Source organism: Mustela nigripes, chromosome 10, assembly GCF_022355385.1.
Source record: "Mustela nigripes isolate SB6536 chromosome 10, MUSNIG.SB6536, whole genome shotgun sequence".
Taxonomy (NCBI): domain Eukaryota; kingdom Metazoa; phylum Chordata; class Mammalia; order Carnivora; family Mustelidae; genus Mustela; species Mustela nigripes.
The window spans coordinates 52,219,785-52,233,581 of NC_081566.1; the positions used below are offsets into that span (position 1 = coordinate 52,219,785).

General features: G+C 36.2%; 1 protein-coding gene across 1 annotated transcript in view; it reads right to left on the reverse strand.

Moving 5' to 3' along the window:
- Positions 1–13,797, reverse strand: part of USH2A (usherin) — a 673,955-nt gene that overhangs the window by 199,876 nt on the left and 460,282 nt on the right. Inside the window, exons 44-46 of the mRNA XM_059413329.1 lie at positions 7,018–7,227; positions 5,482–5,684; positions 1,284–1,396 (exon numbers count right to left, since the gene is read on the reverse strand). Of these exons, the coding sequence (XP_059269312.1) occupies positions 1,284–1,396; positions 5,482–5,684; positions 7,018–7,227 (526 nt within the window). The remainder of the gene's footprint in view (positions 1–1,283; positions 1,397–5,481; positions 5,685–7,017; positions 7,228–13,797) is intronic.

Consider the following 13,797-nt stretch of genomic DNA (forward strand, 5'->3'; position numbering starts at 1 on the left):
AATCTGGAAGAAATGGATGCATTTCTTCCAGATTGTCAAATTTATTGCCGTAGAGTTGCTCATAGTATGTTCTTATAATAGTTTGTATTTCTTTGGTGTTAGTTGTGATCTCTCCTCTTTCATTCATGATTTTATTTATTTGGGTCCTTTCTCTTTTCTTTTTGATAAGTCGGACCAGGGGTTTATCAATTTTATTAATTTTTTCAATGAACCAAATCAACGAAAGTAGGAGCTGGTTCACTAGTAGAGATATTTTTAAACTGATTTTTAAAAAGATGTAAACTTCAATATGTTTCAGTGGAAACCTTCATAATTGAAATCTCTTAGAACAGATTAATTATTTTGGTCAGCATGTATATGTGGGAGGTGTGGGCGTATGTGTAATGGTGAAGGGTGATACATTTGGGTGGGTGAAAAGAATGATGTGGGAGGACTCAGATTTCTTTCTCTAGCCTCAGATTGATGTGGCAAGAACAATTGTCATCTCACTTTTGGCTTGGGAAACTTCATGTTAAATCTTTTTATTACTATTATTCTAACTTGAATTGAAAAGAGACTCATTTTCAAACTATGGCTATTTCTCAGCAACAAATGGAGATCCTACCAAGAGTCTGATGATATTGGTAAAGGTTATGCAAAGATTATCTCCCTTGTTTATTTTATAGATGTTTCTAGGTTTAGGGCAATCTGACATATGTACATCTATCTATTTTTTTTCAAAGAGATTAATTTAGAAGGTAGCTAACCTAATTAAAATTATATTCTTTGCATTACCAAAGGATTCACTTAAGGACACATTTAGCGTACGTGCTGCCGAAGAGAGCACTAAGGACACATTTAAATATAGAAAATATTTTGTACTTTCAAGCATTTGTTCACAGGTTACTAAATAAAGGGAGATAATTCTGGAAAATCAGGGACATTAAAACTTAAATATTAGATGATGTGTTCAGTGAAAATCAGTAACTAATAATACAAAAATTCTGATTTACAGATGTTTTGGCGGGGGAGAGAAGGATAAAGGGAAAGAAAGAGAATGTTACCTAGGCTCCACGCCCAGTGCAAAGCCCCACATGGGGCTTGATTTCACAACCCTAAAATCATGACCTGAGCCAAAATCAAGAATCTGATGCCTTACTGACTGAGCCATCCAGGTACCTCTTGATTTATACAGATTTTTATAGCAACTTTTAAAATGAGATTGTCATTGCTGGGATAAAATTTTGGTTTTTAATTTTCATTGCTTATGATCAGCTCTTTAGATTAACTGGCAAAAATTTTACCTTGAAGTGATGCCATGAATTGTGGGCATTGGTATATCACTTGGGGTATCTTCCACAGTGGTGATTTGGGTTCCATTACTCTTCATACAGGCGTATTTGGTACAGACTTCAACCTGTAGACATTAATTTACAAAAGAATACATCCAATTATTTTCAAAGCACAGACTGCCAATGGGTTGAATCCACACACCCTCATTTCACAGGACTCCCCTAGTTCTCTACAACTTCTTGGAGTTCTATTAATATTAATTTTTGATGTCAATTGACTCTACTGGGACCAAATCAGCATAGAATATAGAAAGGAGCTCAAGACAACTGATTTAGTGATGAAAATGGTGATGTTTAGCCTCTGGTTCCAACCATTAAGAAAGAGACAGACATAGTAATCTATCTGGAGCACAGCTGAGGAATGGAAAATGTTTAGGTGACAGTTTGCAAGCAGAATAGGTTATCACTGCGTACGGCTCTCTAGATCTATAACCAGGTTGTGTAATGATGATATCTCCCGGAAGTCTTGACACTTTACAACGAATGGCCTAAATGCTAATGTGGAATAGAAGAAAAATGAAACCTAGAGAAGTCTTTCAGTGTGGCTGAGCTCTTTTATATCCATTGGTTCCAGCTGCAATTGTATTTTTACCTTAATCACAGCAGAAAATCATCATTTAACCCTTTAATTCTGCCACCTATCCTGAATAAAAACAGAGGAGGGTGGAGTAATGAAGGCTAGAAATGGGGCCCATCAAGCATTAGTAACACAAAAGGAACACATGCTGCCACGAGGGGGAGAGACAAATGAATGTACGGAAGATTGCTGGTAGAACATCCATAGAGCCACATCATTCTGTTCCCAATGAAAGGGTAAGCCAAAGAGAATCTGCACTTTTTCCAACACTAATTTACTTTCAGCATCTAATACATAAATAAAGGAGGAAAGCTGGATGCAGAGGAGTCTTAAACACTAGGGCTGAGCTTAGATGTTAGTGCAGAGAACGAGTGAAGCAGTCCTCTGAATATCCACTGGCAATGAGAAAAGACTAATCAATCATTACTGTATGTAGTAGTTATGCCATTTCATTCGTACAGCACTTTACACCTAAATAGGAGCTGAGGTATATTTTTATGATGCTGTTTAAGTTGTGATCCTTATTTATGCAATAGAGTCTTTTGACTTTTGAGGTAATATTTAGTAGATACTTGGACACTATCAAGGTCCACCACACTGAGTATGTCCCATGAAACCCCAAATAATTTAAAGGCAAAGAAACCTAAAATATACTTGAATTAATGACAACAGAACTTCATGCATATTGAGAAATATTTGACATATATGGTGCATATATGAGGTACTTCGAAATCAATTCAACTGAATTTATTATGTAAATAATATGTGCTCAAAATTACAATGGGTACTGGCACAAATTTTACTGAGTCCTCACAAGTCCATTTCATTGGTTCATGAATTGGGGGTTAGGGAAATCAGGGAATAAGATCAAACTGGTAAGGTATCTGATCTGGATTTTACTTACTTTATTGTCTTATCTAAATAGCTCTAAGTCCCAAATTACTTAGCTATATTCAAATGGTTCTCCAGAAAGCTTTTAGTTTGAGTGTGGAGAAATTTGTCAATATTTTTCTCATCCTTACTAAAGTAATGTTCCATGTCTCTATCTCTAGAGCAGCTTTCTGCTGCAATAGCTTCATTGTATAATGTGAATGAAACACAAATTATAAAGGTTTACAGTTTCATATTAAAAATAAAATAGAATCAAAAATTGAAAATATTATTCCAGGGCGCCTGGGTGGCTCAGTGGGTTAAGCTGCTGCCTTCGGCTTGGGTCGTGATCTCAGGGTCCTGGGATTCAGTCCCACATCGGGCTCTCTGCTCGGTGGGGGGCCTGCTTCCCTTCCTCTCTCTCTGCCTGCTTCTCTGCCTACTTGTGATCTCTGCCAAATAAATAAATAAAATCTTTTAAAAATATATTATTCCATTTAAAAAGAAATACATAAAGGAGTTTATTCAAAAAAGTAGATATTTTCATTGGCATCTATGTGTCTGCTGTCTCATTACTGGCTATTTTACAGAGGAGGTTAACATACAGAACCTTAATTCTAAAGTATTAGGCATATCAATTAGATGCGTATTTTAAATGGGGTCAAATCATCTTTGATATCGTAAATGAAAATCTTTGGTATTTGGTATTCAAATTTCCAGTGATGTAACAACTACTTCAAGCAGTATTCCTGGAATGTGAAGAGCTTCACAAAAATATAGTTATCAAGGATAAGATTATCTTAGTTCCTAATAACACAATTTAAGTATTAGATTCTAATTTGGTCTATTGTCTCCTTATCTTTTTCCATGTACTAAATCTGATCAAAATGCTCTCTCATCAGGCCACTAGCAACTCAAGTCAGTAGGTCTGAGTGAAGCCTTTCAGAGTAGAACATGCCTGAAGCACTGACACATCAACTCTTGCTGTATGGTCAGAAACTTGGATCAGGATGCGTGTACACAGCACCCAGTGATCTCACCTTACATTGCATTTTGAGTCCTGGTAAAACAAATGACTAAGTTGCCTTTTGAGGACTCAATGTCTTTCTCCACAAGGGCCCCAAAGAGAATAATCTAGCAAACCCTCTATCGCCTTCCTAAATTAACCTTGTTCATAAAGATTATTTTGAGTATGATTTTTATTTTATAATTTGAGTATGATTTTTTGAGTATGATTTTTATTTTGAGTATGATTTTTATTTTATAATTTTACCTATAATGCAAAATTTTATAATTTGATTTTATAATTTGAGTATGATTTTTTAAGTATGATTTTTATTTTATAATTTTACCTATGATGCATGGGCACATAAGGACTCACTCGAAAAGCTATGGAGATGAGCATCTGACTGCATGTTCCATGTTAGATGCCTCAGGTCAGTTCATGGAAATCACGGAGTAGAATGAAAAACAATCAACCTATCTTTCCTCTTTTATCAAATATCTTTTTGCTTTCTGAAGAAGGTGGGCCTAGCAGTAGGAGAGGCTAAAGCATTGGTTGTAGCCAGATGATTGTGTGGGTTTCACCTTCAAGTGTGCGGGAAAGTAAGGTACAGGAAAATGAAGGAGGTAGCACTTAATGGACAAAGCCAGTGAAAAGTTTTTGTGGCCATCAAAATTTCTACGCCTAATGTCTTTTGAAAATTATTTACAAAGTTCTTTTGTTAGAATCAGCACAGTTTCTTTAAAAACTTACCAAACTGCCACCCTCCTCTCTAAACTTTGAGTTTCTGAAACATTCTGTTTTTATCATTAATTTCCACATTTGGCCTTGTTATCTTTTACATCCTAGCACGGTAATAAGATTTCCAACGCCTTGGGGACAAGTTCCTGGTTATAAATGCTTTCATTGTCTCTATATTTTTTTTCTATTTTGAAGGTCAGTAGATCTCCAAGAGATCTGTGAGTTGGGCCTCGCATGGTCAATGCATTCTGAAGGTGGAAGCCGACTTCTGTCACATAAATACAAACGTGTTTTTCCAGGGCAGGGTTCAAGGGTTCATCAGAGTCTCAAAGAAGGTTCAAGGGCAAAAATGTTTAATACAACTCTTTTCACATAGGGGAGGGTTGCCACACATGTGGCAAAACCCTTTAATATATTCTTGTCTGCCATATAGTCACTTTTCTTGTTGCCTTCAGAATCACGGAATGCCAGAGGTGGATAGAATGTTTTAAGTTGTGGAGTCCATTGTCTTACCAAAAAGATAACTGACACCAAACAGGTTATGTCACTTTCTCGAGGATATTAAATTAGTAAACAGCGGACGTAGGCATTAAAAAAAAAAAATGTCTCCACATCATTCACAGGCTGATTCTGCTTTTGATAGCCGTAAAAGAACCAGGCAGGACAAAAGCAAACTGCATGGCAAGATTTCCTGCCAATATATGGCTTGCCTCATTTTGCCTGCCGGTGAGAATATCGTCACCATTGTTTTCCATATTACCATTATCTTCTCTCCAGAGACTCATGTGTTTGCCCGCAGCAAATAGATTTAATCCTAATCAGTTTAGCTCTTTTCTCTCCCCTCCCCCGGTAAATAAATAATCTGTATCCAAGACTGAAGGTGTCCACCGAGAGACATAGCCTAGCATGTTTTATTTAACATACCTATAAACTGAACCATCAAAAACCAGTGTTCTAACCTGAATGTCATAGACAGTGAAGGGAGACAGGTCTCTCAGAATGAAAGACCCAGGCACATTCATTCCAGTCTTGTAGAGCTTATTATTTACATAGACGGAATATTCAGTGACAACACCATTTGGGTTTGAAGGAGATGTCCAGATGACACGTACAGCTGTACTGTTGATGATGACAACCTCTGGAGGAAGCATGCCCTGAGGCTCTAGAATTAAAGGAAGAAACTGAATAAACTCCAGCTGTCTCTGAAAAAGCACTTGTTAAACTCAATGCAGATTAGTATTTAGGTTTAGCAAAGGGTTTGTTGCTTATCTGCTTTCCTCTGATGAAGTTATCACAGTCTGTAGTCCTCTGTAAATTGGCTTATTATACTCTCAGTTAGAAACCATAAGAATTGGTGGTAAAATGCTTTATACCACCAGCATAGTGCTAATCTTCAATACTATGTGACCAGTGGGATATGATGATAAATTATTCACCCATCTGCAGCACGAACACATATCTATTATTTGTCTCTTTCCCCATCCCTTCACCCCATACCTCACAGGGGAAAAAAAGGAAAAAAGAAAATTTGCTCCTTAAGCAAAAAATAAAACTCAAATACATTGAGGCTGAGGCTGGTGGAACGTAAAAAATCATTTGATGTTACTAGCTTGTAACTCAAGCAATATGAAGCAATAATGCAATATTGTCATTATGTAAATGATTTTGAATGTTGATTACCATAGGTAATGATGAAATCTAACATTAGGAAAAAAATCTTGCTTGGCGTTAAATTACACAATTATTCAAGCATGTCAGAAATAACTATGCAAAGACCTATTTTTATCATAAGAACCCATCTTAACTAGCTGAAAAATTGTCCTTGTGATCCATTCTATTTTATAAACAAAAGGTGTTGACCTTTGGCACCACAAAGGGAAATGGGTTCCACACTTAAAGTGCTCTGCTAATGACCTGGAACACTTGCTTGGGAGGTAATGATATTATAATGTTTATAATGAGACTTTATAAAGCCAAAAAGATTAGAAAGACCATTCCAAACACATTTCAGATTCACAAGTTGCTTCCCTTGCTTCCTCCCCCTTGCTAACTGGCTTAGAAATGAGTCATAGGCAATTTTTCTCAGTGGCTGAACTTCCACCTACCATTTCTGGTGACTCAGGGAGAGCCCTCACGGTGCCTGGCTGTCGTTTTGAAAAGCATACTGCTTCTGAGAGCAAATCTTAAAAAAAAGAAGTTTCTAAATGTCACCATTTATTGATGTGAACTCAGCTCCAAACTCAGCATACACCGAAAAGAACAGGAACAAACTGGGCTAATATCCCATTATTAGAGCCTTGTGCTGCTGTCTCTAAGGGACTGTGTATTGATCTGCCACTTGATGACAGCGAGCACTTAAGCATTTTAGTCCCAACCCCCTTCCCTCCAACACCGGAAATTTTATAATGGAGGGATGACTGATCTCAACCTCAGCAAGAATCAATCAATTTCATTTGCATCTCTGAAGCCAAGTGTCCCTTGAAATCTGGACTCACCGCCATCGAAAGTGGTTGCGCGCAGTACTTCTCCGGTGATGCTGTGGACTCCATTGAAGACAGAGATAAAAATCCGATACTCTGTGTTTGGATTTAAGTGGCTGATGACATGAGAGTTTACATCTGGGAGGATTTTGAGAGATTCATTTGAGGTAGCAGAACTCCAAAAAAGTGTGTAATATTCAACATCACCTTGTAGGTCTTGAAAGGCTGTTAACGATAAATGCAGGATACTGTAATTGTGCCTGATCTAAAAAGGTTTCTCAGGGGGAAAAAAAAACAGAAGATAAACTTCAGCTGTGTCTAGAAGGGGGACATGGAATGCTTATGGAGACTTCTTTATGGTGGCACTGGTTTTTACTTCTTAAAAAAAAGTTTCTTTTTCTTCCCCTCATCCTATGATTAATTACATAGAAACTTACCTTTATAGGAAAATAAACTTTTAAATTTCTTTTAAATATTTTAATTATGCTACTAGTTTTAAATATTTAATTATGCTATTAGTTATTCAACTAATCTTCAGAACTCTAACATAACAGTTATAAAAGGAAACTAAGAGTAAAATAAAGTATTCAAAACATGGAACAACTTCCATTTCTAAGCAACATCATCCTTGAGAGGAGCCTATGCTAATGCAAATCAGGGCATTTCCTGACATTGATCCTAGAACTTGAGGCATTTTTGAAAATGCTAAATTCTACCTAAAAGAATGTTAGACAGATATCCTGATATGACAACATCCTGTTGATGTTGTAGAATGATACAGCATACTCTCCTTAAGGATTTGCTCAGTAGGATCCCAGGATGATATCTGAATTTTTATCAAGGTTCTCATTCTTTTCTCCTACTTCATTGTGTTTCAATAATGTAGACAAATGCTTAAAGGGTGCCAAAATCAATCACTTACTGTCTCACGAATATAACTCATCAATTCCTCAACCATCATCCTTTTAAAGACAGGCTTACTGTTTTCTTTTTCTGCTTTTACCAAGTTTCTCCTTTCTTTGCTCTAAGTTCTGCTTCACATTACCTTTCTACAATGATGCTTGGTGGGAATGCAAGCTAGTACAGCCGCTCTGGAAAACAGTACAGAGGTTCCTCAAGAAGTTAAAAGTAAAGCTGTCCTATGACCCAGAAATTTCACTACTGGGTATTTACCCCAAAGATATGGATGTAGTGAAAATATGGCACATGGACCCCAATGTTCATAGCAGCAATGTCCCCAAGAGCAAGACTATGGAAGGAGCCAGATGTCCTTCAACAGATGAATGGATAAAGAAATGGCTCATATATACAATGAAATACTACTCAGCCATCAGAAAGGATGACTACCCACCATCTAAATTGACATGAATGGAACTAGAGGTTATCATGCTAAATGAAATAAGTCAATCAGAGAAAGACAATTGTTATATGGTTTAACTCATATGTGGAACATAAGGAATAATGCAGAGGAACATAGGGAACAGGAGGGAAAACTGAATGGCAAGAAATCAGAGAGGGAGAAAAATCCAGGAGAGATTCTTGGCTCTGGGAAACAAACCGAGGATTGCAGAAAGGAGAGAGGTGCGGCATTAAGGAGGGTACGAGATCTGATGTGCACTGGATGTGATATGCAACTAGCAAATCATTGAACACTCCATCAAAAACTAATGATCTACTCTATGTTGGCTAATTGAATTTAAATTTAAAAAGTACGTAGATTAACTAAAAAGTAAAAAAAATAAATAAATAAAATAAAAAGAAACCATAAAACAGCTACATTTTCTTAGGTAGGAAATAGTGTAAGTATACTACATAGTGTACTGCTCTACTTAGATTAGTATTATTTTTAAAGACCTTAAGCAGAAACTATTACCTCAGTTCATGTTAGGATTGTGGGGTGGAATGCTGGTTTAAAAATTTCCTGATATTGTATGTAAAAGTATGCAACCAAATAGTTCAGTAGTACTAGTCCAAAGACAGAAGAAAATGTGGCCTTTCTCTTTATGGTCATTAAAATACAGTGTCTCTGATATGTGAGTACATAGCATATGGCCACTTAAGGGAATATGGCTTTAAAGGATGTCTGGCTTCATTTAAGGACCCCTTTTCGATAAGATCTTGGGAGTCTTGCATAAAAATTGAATGCTGAACACAATACTGCTTTGATCTTATTTCTAGCACCAGGTTTGGAATGTCAGTATGGTTGGAAGAGTCTATAGTAAGAGATCTTTAGTAACAAACTTGGAAGACTCTGGGGATTAAGATTTTCTTTTCTCTGATGTCACAACATGCAAGCACCTTCAATAATGAGGTAATTATTGTACATTGGCAGGAACTGGTTATTCATATCCATCAATATTTTCCCAGATGATGTTATTCAAGTACAGCAAAAGCCATTGGTGCTGTGAATGCAAAACTTTCTTCTTTCATTAGAATTATTTTTTACTGGCTTACAATAGTATTTCTCATTAATTAATAGCATCTGAGGTATAACGGAAAGTGTACTAGGTTTGAAGTTTATGTCGTATTTTAGTTTGTTAAGTGAGGACTCTTGTTAGAGATACAAGCGTTAAAGATATAATTTGATGAAGTGCTTTCAAATATTCCTGGCAACTATAAATGGGTTTTACCTGTGTTGTTAAACACCCCTGATATCTCTCCCATCAAGTTTCAATCAATGTACTTATGTATATACATTGAAAATATTGTGACTAGCACTGTAAGTTCAAGATGAACAAAGATTTTGTGTTGACATCTGGATAAAATTCCATTAGATGCAAATTCTTAGCCATGTACCATATATCAACCCACTTGAAATAGAACAAAATCTATAGTCCCTCAAAAGATAGAAAAAGGTGGCAATTGAGTTCCATTGGTTATGTCTTACTCCATAATATAGAGGCCTCTCTAACCAGATTTCTACATTATCTTGCCTCTCATCACCATCTACTTCAACATTTCTTTTCATTCATTCATTTAGTGCAGAGTCTGAAACACAGAAAAATAGTAGAAAACACATTATATCTTCATATCCTAGTCACCTTAGGACAAGTTCTAGGAGCAGTATATGCACAGTATACTTTTTAATTGTTCAAACAAGTTTTTAAACTTCCGTGGGTTCTTCCCAAGTCACTGAACTGTCTAAGAAACAGGAGATACATCCTTAGTTCAATAGACCAGCACAAAATTAAAGGCTGCTGACCTTGAGTCTACCTCTGAGAGAGGAATGTTATTGGAATTGAAATAGCTAGAATGAGGAGCCAAGTAAATTTCACCTTCCCTGCATATTGGTAAAAGCTGAGCCTGAATATAGTTCCCTTTTTTAAAAGAGAAAAAACATTAAGTCACAAGATTTCTTCATAGCACGAGAGAGGGAAAACATAGTCTAGAAACTTCAAAAGCAGATTTGTGTGTATATGTATTACTTTTATGAGAATGAGATGGAAGTTTTAGAAAACATTTGCATTTTATTCTTAAATAACAAAGGGGGGACATGCCTTTATGAAAAGGGAGCTCCTATGAAACATGTACCTATGATCATGAAAAGACAGATATGAAGACAAAGATGTTAACTGCTCTTGCTTACATAAGATAGCAAGGAAACATAAAAGGCAATGGCAGAATTCAAATCTGCCTGGAAAGGAGAAAAAAGCAGATTAAAAGTACACAGTAAGAACGAATGGAGAGGAAAATGACTAAGAAGAAATCAATGAAAGTCAGAATTATAGATATTGAGGACAGAGAATAAAAATATCTAATCAACTTAAAAAATAAATGGAATAAATAATGATGAACATAAAATTCCCCATGAAACCTGACCCAACATAAAGGTTTATGTCCATAAATTGAAATAATACGGTTTTGATCAAAATAATGAGAATATATCCAAACACAGACATATCATGGAACATTCTAACACTTCAAAGGTAAGCTAAACATTAGAAGATTATCTACAGAGGAGAAAAAGTCAGGCGAGTTTCAGACTTCTCATCCAGAACATCAAATATTGTGAGACAATGGAACAATTTCATCAGGTTTTGAGGGAAAACATTTTGATACAAGAATTTCATACACATATAAGTGATTATTTATGTAAAAACGCAAAAAAAGACTTTCTTATTCAGGACAAAAGTTTAAATATATATGTATGTATGTATATATATATTTATATATACATACATACATATATATTTAAGAGTAATTATTTAACTTCAATGGTAAAATTTTCCCAATAATGTTATCCAGAAGATAAAAAGGGTGAATCAAGATCCAGAATTCAAGACTGGGAAAGTTTTAGAATTGATAATAAAAATAAAAACTATTTAGAGAAAATGATTATGTAAAAATAATTATATAATAATTTATAACGAACATTGAAAATGGCAGGTAAGAAGGCCAAGGAAAGTAACAGTGCCCTGAATTCATACATAAAACAGGAAGTCATGAAAAAAAAGGGAAAGATAGCACTAACCCACCAATAGTATTAATAGGACAAGTAGCATTTAATTTTAGAAATCACTACAGAAGATAAAGTTAGCATTCACCAACACCCATGTCTTTTTTCTTTTTGTCAAATAGCCAGAATATATTTTCTGGGCTTCTTACATCTTTGTGCTCTTTTTAGAGCAACTGGCCATTTCCGATTGTCTTTCGTTTTCCCACCTGGAGGACTTGAAGGCACAAGGGAATGGTGGATCTACTAGATGGAAGGTGCCAAGGTCCTTAAGCCACCCCAGAGAGTTTAGAAGGGGTAAGGAAGAGTTATAGAAATCTCAGATTTATGGTTTTGGTTTCTGGGTGGATCTCATTACATAAAATAGAAAACATAGGAGTAAAAAAAAAAGAAAACATAGGAGTAATTATGGGATGGACACTGGTTCCACTTGAGACTTCTTGAATTTGAAGTGTTTTTCTGGCCACCAGGTGGACTTAGACATCAAAGTGCAAATATCTGAGCTAGAGTTACATGATTTGGAGCTGTTCATGCTAGCACGTGTTTGAAACAACAAAAAACATTTGTTAAATTTGTTCAGATATTCTAATCCTATGATGTGCAATCCATATTTTCTAGATCATATAAATTTATCTGAGTACAGGTATTCCTCTAACTGTAGTGTATCAATCAGGCCACCTCAGTGAGTTGAAGACGGTTATAAACTTTGGACATAACTTTTGCTATTAGATGACATTTTGGGTGATCTTAGCTGTAACAGCTGGTCAGAAATGTGATCTTAGCTGTAACAGTTCTCAAATATACAAGAGTTTCCTCTCCTTTGTAATAGATTCCCAAGTAATTTAAAACGGTTGTTAGGTGAGCTAGCTGAAAGTCCTCTTCCTAAAGCACTTAGGTAATGCTCCTCACACGCTGTTGGATTATTTTTAGAGATTACTATTAAAGATTTTATTTATTTATTTATTTATTTGACGTTATTTGACACAGAGAGAGAACACACAAGCAGGGGGAGCAGCAAGCAGGGGGAGAAGTTCTTTCCACTGAGCAAGGAGCCCAACGTGGGGCCCGATCCCAGGACCATGGGGTCATAACCTAAGCCACAGGCAGACACTTAATCACGTGAGTGATAGAGGCACCCCTACAGATTACTATTAATGTCAATAACATCCTCTAGATTTTTAGCATCTACATTAGGGTCAGCCAATGATGGTCCATGGGCAAAATCTGGCCTCTAGGTCAAATGTGAACTGCCACCTGGTTATAATAATCTACTAGCTAAGCATGGTTTTTACATTTTTTAAATGGCTGGGGAAAAAAGATCAAAAGAATAGTATTTTGTGACATGTGAAAATTATATGAAAATTTTATCTCAGTGTCCATAATAAACTGTTCCTGGAACACAGCTATGCTTGTGTAGGTGTCATCTATTGCTGTGTTTGTGCTACAATGGCAAAGTTAAGCAGTTGCCACATAGACTATATATAGCACACAAAGCCTGAAGTATTTACTATCTGGCTTTTTACAAAAACATCTGTGGCCTGATCTAGAACAATTACAGCAAACCATTCCATTCCATAGGTGTCCAGATTTGTCTAGGATTGACTTCTTTAGACACATCTCTCGTTAGCAGGCTCCTTGGAAGGAGGTAATTTTGTTCAAATGTAAAAACTTGGAAGGATCCCATTAAGGTTATTTTATAATAGAAGTGTATCTTGCTCATAGATTCTCAAATCAGTGTTCAATTTCCCAAGTTCAACATGCAGAGCTTTGTGTCATTAACCAAATACTTCCTGGAAAATGTGAGGAACCAAAACTACTTCTTGTGGGGCACCTGGCTGGCTCAGTCAGTATAGCATGAGACTCTTGATCTCTGGGTTGTGAATTCGAGTCCTACCTTGAGGGTAGAGTTAAAAAAAAAAGTTTTTTTTTTAAATCAAATTACTTCCTTAAAAAATTCTTTACTTGGGGCACCTGGGTGGCTCAGTGGGTTAAGCTGCTGCCTTTGGCTCAGGTCATGATCTCAGGATCCTGGGATCGAGCCCTGCATTGGATTCTCTGCTCCCTGCTGAGCAGAGAGCCCGCTTCCCCTCTCTCTCTCTGCCTGCCTCTCTGTGTGCTTGTGATCTCTGTCTGTCAAATGAATAAATAAAATCTTCACAACTAACACCAAAGAAATACAAACTATTATAAGAACATACTATGAGCAACTCTACGGCAATAAATTTGACAATCTGGAAGAAATGGATGCATTCCTAGAAACATATAAACTACCACAACTGAACCAGGAAGAAATAGAAAGCCTGAACAGACCCATAACCAGTAAGGAGATTGAAACAGTCATT